The 14293-nt window shown below is 43.0% G+C and overlaps 1 protein-coding gene across 1 annotated transcript in view; it reads right to left on the reverse strand.

The window, feature by feature from the left end:
• Window positions 1–14293, reverse strand: part of LOC115473398 (polycystin-1-like) — a 148785-nt gene that overhangs the window by 44587 nt on the left and 89905 nt on the right. The window contains exons 23-29 of the mRNA XM_030208333.1: window positions 12557–12698; window positions 8573–9166; window positions 8264–8420; window positions 6432–6684; window positions 5733–5928; window positions 4027–4194; window positions 1214–1357 (exon numbers count right to left, since the gene is read on the reverse strand). Of these exons, the coding sequence (XP_030064193.1) occupies window positions 1214–1357; window positions 4027–4194; window positions 5733–5928; window positions 6432–6684; window positions 8264–8420; window positions 8573–9166; window positions 12557–12698 (1654 nt within the window). The remainder of the gene's footprint in view (window positions 1–1213; window positions 1358–4026; window positions 4195–5732; window positions 5929–6431; window positions 6685–8263; window positions 8421–8572; window positions 9167–12556; window positions 12699–14293) is intronic.

A 14293-nucleotide genomic window follows, 5' to 3' on the forward strand; every position in this document is an offset into this window, starting at 1 on the left:
ATTAATATTTCAATTTTTAGAACTGTTTTCAGTCTCCAACCCTGTCACTCTCTTTTACCACCTTCTTGCATCCTTGTTATAGTAAAAACTACATAAGTACATAAGTATTGCCATATTGGGAAAGACCAAAGGTCCCTCAAGCCCAGCATCCTGTTTCCAACAGTGGCCAATCCAGGTCACAAACACCTGACAAGATCCCCCAGAAAGTACAAAACATTTTATACTGCTTACTCCAGAAATAGTGGATTTTCCCCAAGTCCATTTAATAATGGTATATGGACTTTTCCTTTAGGAAGCCGTCCAAACCTTTTTTAAACTCCGCTAAGTTAACCGCTTTTACCACATTCTCTGGCAACGAATTCCAGAGTTTAATTACACGTTGAGTGAAGAAAAATTTTCTCTGACTCGTTTTAAATTTACTACATTGTAGCTTCATCGCATGCCCCCTAGTCCTAGTATTTTTGGAAAGCGTAAACAGACGCTTCAAATCTACCCGTTCAACTCCACTCATTATTTTATAGACCTCTATCATATCTCCCCTCAGCCACCTTTTCTCCAAGCTGAAGAGCCTTAGCCGCTTTAGCCTTTCCTCATAGGGAAGTCGTCCCATCCCCTTTATCATTTTCGTCGCCCTTCTCTGCACCTTTTCTAATTCCACTATATCTTTTTTGAGATGCGGCGACCAGAATTGAACACAATATTTGAGGTGCTGTCGCACCATGGAGTGATACAAAGGCATTATAACATTCTCATTTTTGTTTTCCATTCCTTTCCTAATAATACCTAACATTCTCTTTGCTTTCTTAGCCGCAGCAGCACACTGAGCAGAAGGTTTCAACGTATCATCAACAACGACACCTAGATCTCTTTCTTGGTCCATGACTCCTAACGTAGAACCTTGCATGACGTAGCTATAATTCGGGTTCCTCTTTCCCACATGAATCACTTTGCACATTTTTGTTTTCCATTCCTTTCCTAATAATACCCAACATTCTATTTGCTTTCTTAGCCGTAGCCCATCCATTTTGCACCTCCGAAAATAATATATTTTTGGACGCATGCCAAAAATGAAATTTCCGCAAAGCCACACGGTAGCTGGGCAGTAACTCCATTGTGGGCGAGCGTAGACGCTTACGCGGCTTAGTAAAAGGGCTCCTGGACTGGCAAAAAAAGGTGGGGAATTAATTTAAAGTGAAATTCAAGTGAGACTCACAGGCAGCCAAAACCTCCTTTTCCACCATCCCTTCAGTCTTTACATTCTCTACTGACAGCCAGTCCTCCACCAGGAAGAAGTACATGATATTCGTCTGCTTGTCCCACACAATAACATGCTGCAGGTACCAAGACGGGTCCATTCCTGGGATCAAGGAAGACAGAACACAGTGAGAGCCTCAAAGGGCTACTGAGAAGAGATTTAACCATTCACTTAAGCGACTGCACTCATCTGTTGTCTGGCGTTCATTTGTCATGCTCTAATGAGATGAAATCAAGGCCTTCATCTATAAAAATACATAACATGGACTTCCTGCTACTCTCACAAGCACAGAGTTACTAATTTTGAAGAAGTGATGGTTTGAAACATCAATTTCTCCATGTTGTAATGCAACCTGCACACAATACGCACATACGACATGAAACCCAAGTTAGGAGTGTGATTCTTTGAAATCAATATGTGCTACACTGTAGATGTGAGCCCAGGAAGGCATTGTTTTACTGTGCATCACTAGTTATTGGACATACTGGGCCCAATATTCAGCTGGCACAGTAATGGGAAAAAGTTAAAAGTTGGTCGTGGCTTTTAACGTATTCTGCATTTTCAGCAGCACTATCTGTATAGGTTAGGGTTACTATATTTTGTCCCCCAAAAAGGAGGACACATGCCCCGCCCACTTTCACGCCCTCGCTCCGCCCCCCCCTCCCCCCCCCCCCCCCCCCCCCCGTCACCTCCCTCCCCTTACCTTACTACTGCCCTGGTGGTCTAGTGACCTCTTCGGGGCAGGAAAGAGCCCCCTCTCTCCTGACTGACGTGCTGCCCTGCATGCATCCTTCCTGTTCGTGATCTCGGAGCCGATTCAAAATGGCCACCGAGAGTTGACGTCTCGCGAGGTCACTTCAGCTCTCGGCGGCCATTTTGAATTGGCGCCAAGATCACGAACAGGAAGGATGCTTGCAGGGCAGCGCTCCGGGCAGCAAAGAGGGGGCTCTTTCCTGCCCTGAAGGCGGAAGAGGTCACTAGACCACCAGGGCAGTAGTAAGTAAGGGGAGGGGAGGCTAGCAATCTGCCTGTTTGTCCGGATTTCGGCCCGCCCACCAGCCTGCCCGTTTGTCCAGAAATCCGGACAAACGGGCAGATTGGCAAAACCCGCCCGGGTGCCCAGACTTGTCCTCAAAAAGAGGACATGTCAGAGTAAATCCGGACATATGATAACCCTAGTATAGGTAGGAGTGTTGAATATACAAGCACGCCTAAACATATAATTTACCCAGATATTGCTGCTAGCCACATCATTTTTCAACACACTCTCTTTCCACCCCAAACCTGGCCCCTTCCTGTATGGATACTTTCAAGGCCATTCAGTCAAATTCAAAGTCTGATACTATCCATTAAAAAAAATTGAAAATCTACACCAGCCACTGGAAAACAGATAACTAACTTCTTTTGAATGTCGGCCTCATTGAACCTAGGAAATGTGCGGTCAAGTGGTCACAGTTCGTCCACTGCGGCCAACAAAACCAACCTGGAATAACAGCAACAAGGCTGAATGAGGAGTTTAGACAGTTTAAAATTTAGGACCACCAAAGCATCAGAATAAATATCAAAGAAGCAGCAACAGAGGTCTAGGGTTGCAGCCCTAACCCAAATCATCACGGTGTGAGAATCCATGAGAAGAAGAAACAGATAAGGCAGGTCAGTAGATTTGAAGACAGAAAATATTGTAGCTTGATGCCAAATAAAGAGGCGATTTGGGGGTATTTTATTTTTCTTTAAGTTTGTAGTTTTTCATTTGGATACTGCAATCTCCTTTTGTTCTACGACAAAAGATGGCTGGTATTGGTATTGACTTCGCGCCTTCTGTCTCGCTGCACCCTACGCCTGGAATAAACTTCCTGAGCCCCTACGTCTTGCCCCATCCTTGGCCACCTTTAAATCTAGACTGAAAGCCCACCTCTTTAACATTGCTTTTGACTCGTAACCACTTGTAACCACTCGCCTCCACCTACCCTCCTCTCTTCCTGCCCGTCCATATTAATTGATTTGATTTGCTTACTTTATTTATTTTTTGTCTATTAGATTGTAAGCTCTTTGAGCAGGGACTGTCTTTCTTCTATATTTGTGCAGCGCTGCATACGCCTTGTAGCGCTATAGAAATGCTAAATAGTAGTAGTAGTACATTCCCCTTGTTTTGACTTTCTAAGCTTTGGTTGGAATAATCCAAAAGAAAGCAAGGGAAGAGAGGAAAATATTAAGGGGTCTATATTCAGACATCGGCAGCTCACCGCCAATGGCTTTATACCCGGATATTAAAAGCTGGGACCTGTATGGGCTTCGGCTTTGAATATCCAGTTATTTTTAAGCCAGCTAACACGTAACTGCTTAAGTCGATATCCATCACATAAGAGGCCATGGGTTGCCGCATAAAAATAGGATAGACTTTATGCAGTCCCATTTATGAGGTAAACCTGTCCATTTAAGGGCTGAATATCAGCCTTCAAGCCACCATGCTGACTCCGCCCCCAGAGAACCCCCAACATAGCCGGCTTTGAGTTTGGCGCTAACAGCGATATTCAATTGCTTTGAGTATCGGACCCTATGGGTCTAGCAAAATTGGAGATGGGGGGAGAGAGATGAGAGAAGGTGAGATTTTATCACTTTACTGCAATGCTGCCAAATCCAAGGACATTCAAAACCAATGCTAAACATGCAAAATTATGCAAAATAAATGAAAAAATCTAAAGAAAACTAAAAATAAAAGAACCTGAAACTGTCAATGACATGAACTTCTCTCCCATCTACCAGTGCCACACCTGTGTTATCATGCCAGATTCGGATCTTCCAGATCTCTCCCAAGTTGGCATCTGTCTCCACTTGGAAAATGTCTTGGCTATTCCTCTGAAAGGCCCAGCTCTTGTCTAGGTGTCGAGAGCCACTTCTATTTAATCCATATAAGCTAATACCAACATGTGCCGTTGTACCTAGAACAGTATCAGAAAACCTTCAGAATGGACTATAAACAACTTGACTTGAAAGGTCATCAAAGCGTACATCAGTTTCTAGTTCTTAAATGTATGCTGTCAACATAGGATGCAAATTGTAATGAAGGAAGAAATATTCAACTTTTTATTAAGAAACAGAACTTAACTTAATAAATAATCTAATTTTTCATTTATTCTCAATGCTTCCTACAACGTTACAGTAGAGAGAGAGAGAGAGAAATTCAGAAAGGATGAGGCAATGATTCACAAAGCTACCTTTAGTTAAGACTGAAACTATCTCACTTAAGCCAGTCAGATAAAGGAACAAACTACTTTTGGGTAAAGCTAATCTATAAATTTGAGCTCAGACCCAGGAGTGGAGAGCTTTGCCTCAGACACTCCCAGGACCAAAATAATCATTGCTTCGGGGATCAGGATATGCATTCCTGGTCGTAGGGCTCCCCCAATTAATTATGTACATAAGAAAAGAGGTCCACATTTGTGCTGCTGAACACAAATCTTTCCTTTTATCTCATACTTAGTTTCAAAACAAAAGAAAATGATACAATTTTGACTAGCTTTTGAAGCAGTGGCGTAGCCAAGGGTGGGCTGGGGTGGGCCCAGGCCCACTCACTTTAGGTTCAGGCCCACCAAGTAGCAGCACACCTATAATGTGGTTGGCAGGGACCCCAAGCCCCACTAGCCAAAAACTCCCAACAACTGTTTGCTGCCGGTGAAAATCTGCTATTTAAAAGGTATATGGGGGAGAGGGGATGTTTGAAAGACCATATGAGAGAGGGAGAAACCAAATCACTTGTAGGACAAGGCGGAGTTCTGCCCACCCACCTTGGGTCCAGGCCCATCCTAACTTGGGTGTCTGGCTACGCCCCTGTTTTGAAGGCAATACCTTCTTCTTCAGGTCAGAAGTTTTCTGACCCACAAAAGGTATTGTCTTCAAAAGCTAGTCAAAAAATGTATTAAGCTAGTCCAATAAAAATGGTATTATTTTACCTTCATTTTTGTTTGAATTTATTTCTATTTATCTCCAGGGTGACTAACTGAGAGGTTTATCAGTATACCTGTACTATTGCTGGAGAAATTCCTTATGTTTCTTGATCTCTTTCTCTTGCTCATAATTAATTTTCTAAAAGCCCCTGGTCTGGAAGATAAATATGCTTCAAGGATGAGAGAAAAATGTACTCTTCTAATCTCCATGCACACATTGTTTCTCTATGGAATCCTTGAGCATATGGAGATGGGAAGAGGAGGACATATTATCACATAACACATGCTATATATTGGAGCCTGAAATAGATTACTACATCTATGGCTTCATACAAGGCCTGATGGAGCCTCGGAGACTGGATATGTTCTCTAGGACTGTCATACCTCCCATCTTTCTTCCAAATCTAGACAAATTCGCAACTGTAATGAAACACTGTAATTCCTACTGACTGTCAACTGTAAGCCACATTGAACCGAAACTTGTTTTTGGATAATTGTCAGATACAAAAACAAACAAATAAATAAATAAATACCTGACCCCCCTTTCCAGCCAGTCTTCACTATCACCCAATACTTGTACCGGCCTGGGGGACCACATAATGGAATGATGCCCACTCGGGTAATGTCTATGTCATCCAGTTTATGGGCAATCAGGACCATCACCAGGTAGATAGAAAAAAGCATGGAGCAGGTGATCACCATAAGCGGACTCTGCTTCGAGTGCTCACTCTGAAATCAAAATGCAGAAGCACAGCATTAAGTACAAAGGGAAAAGCTGCCTTTAGGGTGTTGGGGAGGAAATGTAGTGAGCACAGTTCCGATCATCTGCCTGGGAAGAAAAAATTTTACGCTTCATCTAGAACTGTGCTGGAGAAGTTCTTGCCTTGAGGAAGAGACACTCTCTTTATATTACCTTTCAGTAACCCATGGACAAATTATTGATTTGTTCACCCTGGACTGCTTCAAAAAAAAATGCATGAATTTGTTGGTTCTTGGCATCGTAATGGATTATTGCTGCGTCTCCTTTACCACAGATCTGTAGCTAACTTTAAAAACCTTGAACTGAGGGCAAGGAGGAAAGGTACAGTATGTCACTGGCAGTCAATGAACTAAGAAAATGTCCTAATCTAATAAAGAGGGAATATCAATCTTTGATATGAATGATCACGAAGCTTGATTGGTCCTCTCCCATCCTGGGAGAGTAAGAAAGATGGTGATAATAAACAACTTACTGGTGGAAGGAAGATAACACTGCGAAGTGGCACAAAGAGACTGGCTCCAAAGACTGTTAAATGTTCTGTCAGGCAAACCACCTCCTTGTGGTTGGTGGCATTTGTTGGGGTTATACCTTCCGTGCTCCACTGCATGCTCTGAAAGTGGAAATACTGGCAGAGGCTGGTGAAAACACTGACTGAGGCATTAACTGGTGCATACAAGAAGTGACTGGTGATTTTGACATGATAGTCCTTGAATGTGCCATTGAAGCTAGGAGAAGAAGAAAGATAACATATCAAGCTGCAAGCCACTACGAGAATAATTTTGTAACAGGGTTTAGGAAAGCACCTATTTTGGTGCTCATATAAAGAGACACAGACATCTATTCAACCAGAAAGCCCAAAAAACAAACTTCACAATGTTTTTCTCAACCGGAGGACGATGATCTCATTAGCCTTTAATTTCACAGAATATCGGTGATGTTTAGGCTTTACAACATCGCTGTATGACAATTACCCACCCTTAACCTGGCTAAGAGTACAAGCAGGGTTCCACAACATGTGTGCCTGTAGCTGGGTTAAGGGGAGGCACTGCCAGGGGACGTGTTACAGTTGAATTAAAAAATAGCATGGGCGCATTGCATTGTCAAATAGATGTGTGCTCTTTTCCAGCCAAATTAGCCCTAACTAAAAGCAAGAGTGACGTCGATGGTCCAGTTGTACCTGTGGACAATTTTCAAAGAAAAAGTATATGTGGACTTTGCCTTTGAAAATATGTACAAAGTCCACATGTCCATGTTCCCTATGAATTTTGCACTTGGGCAGGCTATTTTGAAAACTGCCCCCTGAATGCTCGCACCCACGATCCACTAAATGTCTACTCTTGAAAATAACCCCGACGTGGTTCAGGACTGGGCCCTGCAGAGTGGCCACATACATGGATAGTGGAAATATTTTAGGAAAGGAATGTGTGAGGATGAGAATGAGGAATCCAGGGCCACCGTAGTCACTATCGCAAGACAACTAAATCAATATCGCAAGACAACTAAATCAATTACGAGTCCTTTCCAGTGAAAAAATATAAGATGTAAAATACACCGGTATAACGAGGAAAATCTAGAGGTTAATAAATTTCATTTCCTTTTACATACCATGTTCTTTTTTTCTACCCTTCAGTACCTGTGTATAATATGTAAACCGCTTTGATTGTACCACAGAAAGGTGGTTTATCAAATGCATGACCTATACCCATAACATAAAACGAAAAGAGTGAAAGGCACTAAAATAACACGTCAGGATGGTCAAAAAGGCCCAGTTTATTCAAATAACAACACTAGTCTTCCAGAGAAAAAATATGCAAAATATCACCAAAAGCAGTATACGAAAGGTATTTCAAAGAAAGGAAACCCAACATTCCAGTGTTTCGGCAGAAGGAATTGCCTTCATCAGGGGTCCTGATGAAAAACATAAAAAACTAAAAAAAAAAATGAATGTGAAGACTGGTGTTATTATTGAATAAACTCAGCCTTTTTGGCCATCCTGACAAGCTCTTTTGGTTTTATTTTATTTCATCTACGGAAGGTTTGATTTCCTTTTTTTTTGTTTGTTGAACCATTAAAAGTGAGAATAGAGTTGATACCACAGCTAAGGTGGGAACATGAGTAAACCAGGATAAGGAACTCACAGGTGCATCGCCTGAGGCCTGATTTTCAAAGCTTTTCTTCCAGAGACAGATTATAGGGAGGAAAGCCTTATTAAATTAGGCCCTTGGCGATGAAACATTTCTCTTGTGGGACGTCAAAGGTTAATCATTGTGGCAGCAGAATTCGGCAGTGTGATCTTGTACTTACGGAGGTGGAATTAAGATGGTGAGCTCTTTGCTGCTGCCAGATATTCCCGAGGCGAAGGTGACATCTTGTCTCCACAATGAGTGGGGGACATTAGGCATCAGGCTCTCATGTGCATTGAGAGAGACCATAGGCTTTCTCTCCAGGGCAAGATCAAAGCCTGCAAATAGAAGAACCGTCACAGCTAGAGGAGATACAGCCCAGAGCTATGACAAAGTTACACAGTGAGGCAGATTTACCTTTGTGACAGTGACGTAGCACTAGCAAAGCATTTTTACCCATTGGCACAGTGAAGTGGCAGAATTGACTTACCCACGGGCACAGTGACATGAATATGGATATGGGTCCTGACAGCCTCATTATGTCTGGTTGTTTTCACCATGAAGTTAACAGAGTCTCCTGGAGGGATGTGGATTAATGTCTCACTGGCGTTCCAGCTTTCCTGGTCCTCGACTGGTAACCTCAGTCGGATGGACTTTTCCTCAGACAAGTTGGAAATGGGAATCTGGGTCCCATCTGAAGCTGTGAACTCCAGGGAGGCCAGATGAGTAGAGATGGAGTTGTTTGACATGTAGTGGAAAGGGAAGGGATTCATGCCGATGTCCATCATCACCTGCACCAGCTCACCTTTCCCTGCCAGCTGGGCAGAGAGGGCAGTAGGAAGAGAGAAGAGGCAGTGACGGTCAGAAGCCTCTGTGCACATTAAGCTCCTAGAATCCACCCGCTTGCCTTGAACTTGAATCTCAGAGACAGAAAGTGACAGCGTCTCTTCATTCAGAACTCGGGATCTCATCAGAGACTTCATAAGAGCTCGCGTGAGGTTAAATGTGGATACAGCAGCGCCACTGCTTCCCAGTGCAAAAGCACGTCTGCTGGGCACAGTGTCCAGGGTAGATAAAGTCCTTCCTGAAAAAGCAATGGACGCATCATAGATTAGATGAATCCCTGCATTCACCATTGTTCCTTAATTTTTTTATTTTTTTTTAGTTTAAATGCTTTATTGAAAAATTTCAATGCAATATACAAGAAAAAAGGAACAATAATAACAAATAAAGAACTAAAACATAGGAAATAGTGCACCTATTATATTTCATACGCTCTTTTAATCTCTCTCTTCCAAATGTAGCTGTTGCCTTCTTCTCACTTCTTATCCGGTTTCTCTCATCACTGCCTCCTCTCCCCAGACCTTAATTTCATCTTCCTGTCTCATACACCTCTTATTCCCCATTATCCTACACTTCTCACAGGCATTGACACATTCATTCATATTCAGCAGTGAGCTCTTCAGAGTCCTAACCCCATCTGAACAGGAGTTAATATCAAATCTGTATTCCTTTCAGCATAGAGGGTCCCACGAAACAGCAAGGCAGACGATCCGCAAACGCCAAAGTGGAACACAAGAAAGCAGATCGGTAGTTGATGTACACAAACTTTATTAGTAGAGTTACACACAGAATATATTGCCCGACACAGGTCATGTTTCGCCCATTAGGGCTGCGTCAGAGGCTACTTAGAGGGGCATTTTCGAAAGGGACGTCCAAGTTGCGATTTGGATGTCCTTGCAAAACGTCGAAATCCTGGGGCGGGGAAAACCGTATTTTCGAAACAAGATGGACGGCCATCTTTTGTTTCAAAAATACCGTCAGGGACGTCCAAATCCTTAAATTTGGACGTCCCTAGATTTGGTCGTCCCTAGACAGGGACGTTTCTGACTTTAGGCGATTTTCGAAACCAAAGATGTCCATGTCAAAAATGGCCAAATGCAAGCCATTTGGTCATGGGAGGAGCCAGCATTTCTAGTGCACTGGTCCCCCTGACATGCCAGGACAACAACCGGGCACCCTAGGGGGCACTGCAGTGCACTTCATAAATTGCTCCCAGGAACATAGCTCCCTTACTTTGTGTGCTGAGCCCCCCCAAAATCCCCCCATAACCCACTACCCACAACTGTACACCACTACCACATCCCTTACGGGCGAAGGGAGGCACCTAGATGTGGGTACATTGGGTTTCTGGTGGGTTTTGGAGAGCTTGCTGTTTCTTCCACAAATGTAACAGGTGGGGGGGGGGGGGGTATGGGCCTGGGTCCACCTGTCTTAAGTGCACTGCAGTACTCACTAAAACTGCTCCAGGGACCTGCTTGCGCAGTCACGGACCTAAGTATGACATCTGAGGCTGGCACGACATATTTTGAAAGATGTTTTTTGAGGATGGGTGTGGGTTAGTGACCACTGGGGGAATAACGGGAGGTCATCCTCGATTCTCTCCGGTGGTCATCTGATCATTTCGGGCACCTTTTTGTGCCTTGGTCATAAGAAAAACAGGTCCGGGTGAAAACCTCCAAGTGTTCGTCAGGGACGTCCTTGTTTTTTTCGATTATGGGTCAAGGACGTCCAAGTTTTCGGCACGCCCAAGTCCCGCCTTCGCTACACCTCCGACACGCCCCCTTGAACTTTGGCCATCCTTGCGACAGAGTGCAGTTGGAGACGTCCTAAATCGGGTTTCGATTATACCGATTTGGACGTCCCTGGGAGAAGGACGTCCATTTTCTTATTTATGTTGAAAGATGGACGTCCTTCTCTTTCGAAAATGAGCCCCTTAGTAATCTTCACTAAGAAATACTATACCTCCAATTGTAAAAGCTTATTATATTACGGGAGCTAAAGCTATTACTGAAGAGGCTCCAGTAAATTTGACTCAATTTTTGGAAACGTCCTTAGAAATTATAACAGAACGAACAACTCTTCTTGCAAACTTTGCCTTCGAAACAGATAGAAATAATATTCTTAGGCTATACTTCAAGTTTATGTCTTCTCATTTTCTGGGTTCAAAGATACAAATTTTCCCTGATGTTAGCAAAACTACTCAGAAAAGAAGGAGAGAATTTCTGGGACTTAGGCCCCGGATTCTCACCTTAGGCGGAACTTTTAAGTTAAAATTTGCATGTAGATGCCTTATTTCCTTAAGAAATGTTTATTATGTATTCTTTGAACCAGAAAAGTTGAAAAAGTTTGTAATAGCAAAAGAAAATGTAGACGAATCTGCTTCGATAGCAACCGAAGTTAGCTAAAACTGCAGGCAAAGATCTAGCTCTTATCCTCTTATCCTCTTATTGTATTTTTTATTTATGCTTTACCTCTGTAACTAATTACCTTATATCTTGATCTAAGATTGTGGTCTAAGTAACAAAGACATTGCTATTTACTCTTGACTATGTGTATAATAGTCATGGTATTGTATTTCCTGATTTTCTGACATTTATTTTCATGAATGTATATTTTGAAATTCATAAATAAAAAAAAAAAAATACTTGTACAAGGGTATATGCTCCACCAATTGGTGCTAAAGCAGATTGTACCAAAGTCAGAAAAAAACAGCACAGGTCCTTTAAATGCATCCACTCTGCAGCCCCCCCCCCCCCCCCCCCCCCCGTTACCTCTCCGCTCTCATCTCTCCCTGCATTCCTCCCCGTGAACTCCGCTCACTGGACAAGTCTCTCTTGTGGTCCTCCTTCTCCTCCACTGCTAACTCCAGGCTTCACTCCTTTTCTCTCACGGCACCTTATGCCTGGAATAGACTTCCTGGACCTATACGTCTAGCTCCATCTCTACCTGTTTTCAAATCTATGCTGAAAACCCACCTTTTCACTGCTGCTTTTAGCTCCTAGCCACAATTGCCCTCCCCTTGTCCCTTCCTCCCTTCTCACCCATTACTTCCCTCACCCGTAACTGTCTTGTCTGTCTGTATTATTTAGATTGTAAGCTCTTTTGAGCAGGGACTGTCTCTTTGTACCAGGTGTTCAGCGCTGCGTGCGTCTGGTAGCGCTATACAAATGCTAATAATAATAATAATATATATATATATATATGACCAAGGCATGACATCAAATAAAGACATGCATTCAGGCAACACAATTTATTTCATGTCGTGCCTTGGTCATATATATAGGACTTGTGCTGTTTTTTTCTGACTTTGGTACAATTTGCCTTAGCATCAATTGGTGGAGAATATACCCTTGTACAAGTATTTCTTAGTGAAGATCACTAAGTAGCCCCTGACGCAGTCCTGCTGGGCGAAACACGGCCTGTGTCGGGCAATATATTCTGTGTGTAACTCTACTAATAAAGTTTGTGTACATCAACTTCCGATCTGCTTTCTTGTGTTCCTTTCCGCATAGAAATTAAGAAATCTGCTTCTATTACTCTGAATATAAGTGTACTATGGCTGTGTTTGTGAAGTCCTGGTTTCGCACAGAGTTTGTAAAATGCTACAAAAGCATCAGGAATCACAGCTCACCTAAAATTCCTAAGATGCTTCTTCCGGCAGAGGTGGGGGTGTTGTGCCCCTCCTCAGTCTCTGTGCCGATAATGTGGATCATTCGCTGAACTGTTTCTAATATGCGGGCGTGACTGTCCAAGGTGAGCTCTTCGGGTGACACCTGCAAAAATTTAAAGTGAGATAAAGGGTAGGAAATTCTTAGCAAAAGAGATTCTTAGCTTCCTTCTCCTTCCCTGTTCTGATTCTCTGTTTGTCATTATTTTAATCTCAGTAGTCCTCTTCTCTCTTTTTCATCTTGATCTCTGCTCATCTCCTTTACTCTTTTACTTGTTCTTTGTTTTTCATTCTTTTATTCTGTCCTTGATTTATCTTATTGTAAATTGTTTTGTAAGGCTATGGTTTAAAGGGCAGTAAATTTAAACTAAACTAAACTCTTACAATCTTATTTTAATCTTCCCTCTCCATCTGCAAATCTTCTATTATTATTATTATTACATTTGTACCCCGCGCTTTCCCACTCATTGCAGGCTCAATGTGGCTTACATGGGGCAATGGAGGGTTAAGTGACTTGCCCAGAGTCACAAGGAGCTGCCTGTGCCTGAAGTGGGAATCCAACTCAGTTCCTCAGGACCAAAGTCCACCACCCTAACCACTAGGCCACTCCTCCACTATTGCTACTATTTGAGATTCTACATGGAATGTTGCTATTCCACTAGCAACATTCCATGTAGAAGTCGGCCCTTGCAGCTCACCAATGTGGCCGTGCAGGCTTCTGCTTCTGTGAGTCTGACGTCCTGCACGTACGTGCAGGACGTCAGACTCACAGAAACAGAAGCCTGCACAGCCTTCTACATGGAGTGTTGCTAGTGGAATAGCAACATTCCATGTAGAATCTCCAATAGTAGTAACATTCCATGTAGAATCTCCAATAGTATCTATTTTATTTTTGTTACATTTGTACCCTGCACTTTCCCACTCATGGCAGGCTCAATGTGGCTTACATGGGGCAATGGAGGGTTAAGTGACTTGCCCAGAGTCACAAGGAGCTGCCTGTGCCGGGAATCGAACTCAGTTCCTCAGTTCCTCAGTTCCCCAGGACCAAAGTACACCACCCTAACCACTAGGCCTTCTAAGCAAAGATCATAGGGATTCTATAGTGCACATCCTAGTAAATCAGTGTTTCTAAGTAACTCAACTTTCCTTCTGGTTGGCCACATTCCTTGACTTGGCAGGTTCAGCATGATTTGAGAGGAAGGTGGTTTTAACTGTCTTAAATGAACAAGTTCCATGAGCCCAAAAAAGTGAAATCTGGTCTTACCTATTAATTTCCTTTCCTTGAGTCCTACCAGACCAGTTGAGTCCACCAACCAGCAAATGGAAGTCAATCCGAAGTGAGTTCTGCCTTATATAGGGCAGGCATGGCTCCTTAGTGTTATCATGTCAAAGCAATGTCCAAAAACAAAACCAGTAGTTCCTCAGAGTTCAGGACCCAAAAGCAACAACATTCAGAAACTTGGGGAAAGTAACCAAAAACAACAGCACTACAGATTAGGGAGGGACCCTGGACTGGTCTTGTGGGACTCAATGAAAGGAAATGAACAGGTAAGACCAAATTTCACCTTCTTTTTCATCCCTACCAGACCAGTCAAGGACCAATAGGATATACCAAAGTTCCTGTTTCTTTGGGCAGGATTCTGAAAACCCTGCCTTGAGCACTACTTCACTACTCATTCTTAGTACTCACATCCAAATAGT

This window comes from Microcaecilia unicolor, chromosome 6 (genome assembly GCF_901765095.1).
Source record: "Microcaecilia unicolor chromosome 6, aMicUni1.1, whole genome shotgun sequence".
Classification (NCBI taxonomy): Eukaryota; Metazoa; Chordata; class Amphibia; order Gymnophiona; family Siphonopidae; genus Microcaecilia; species Microcaecilia unicolor.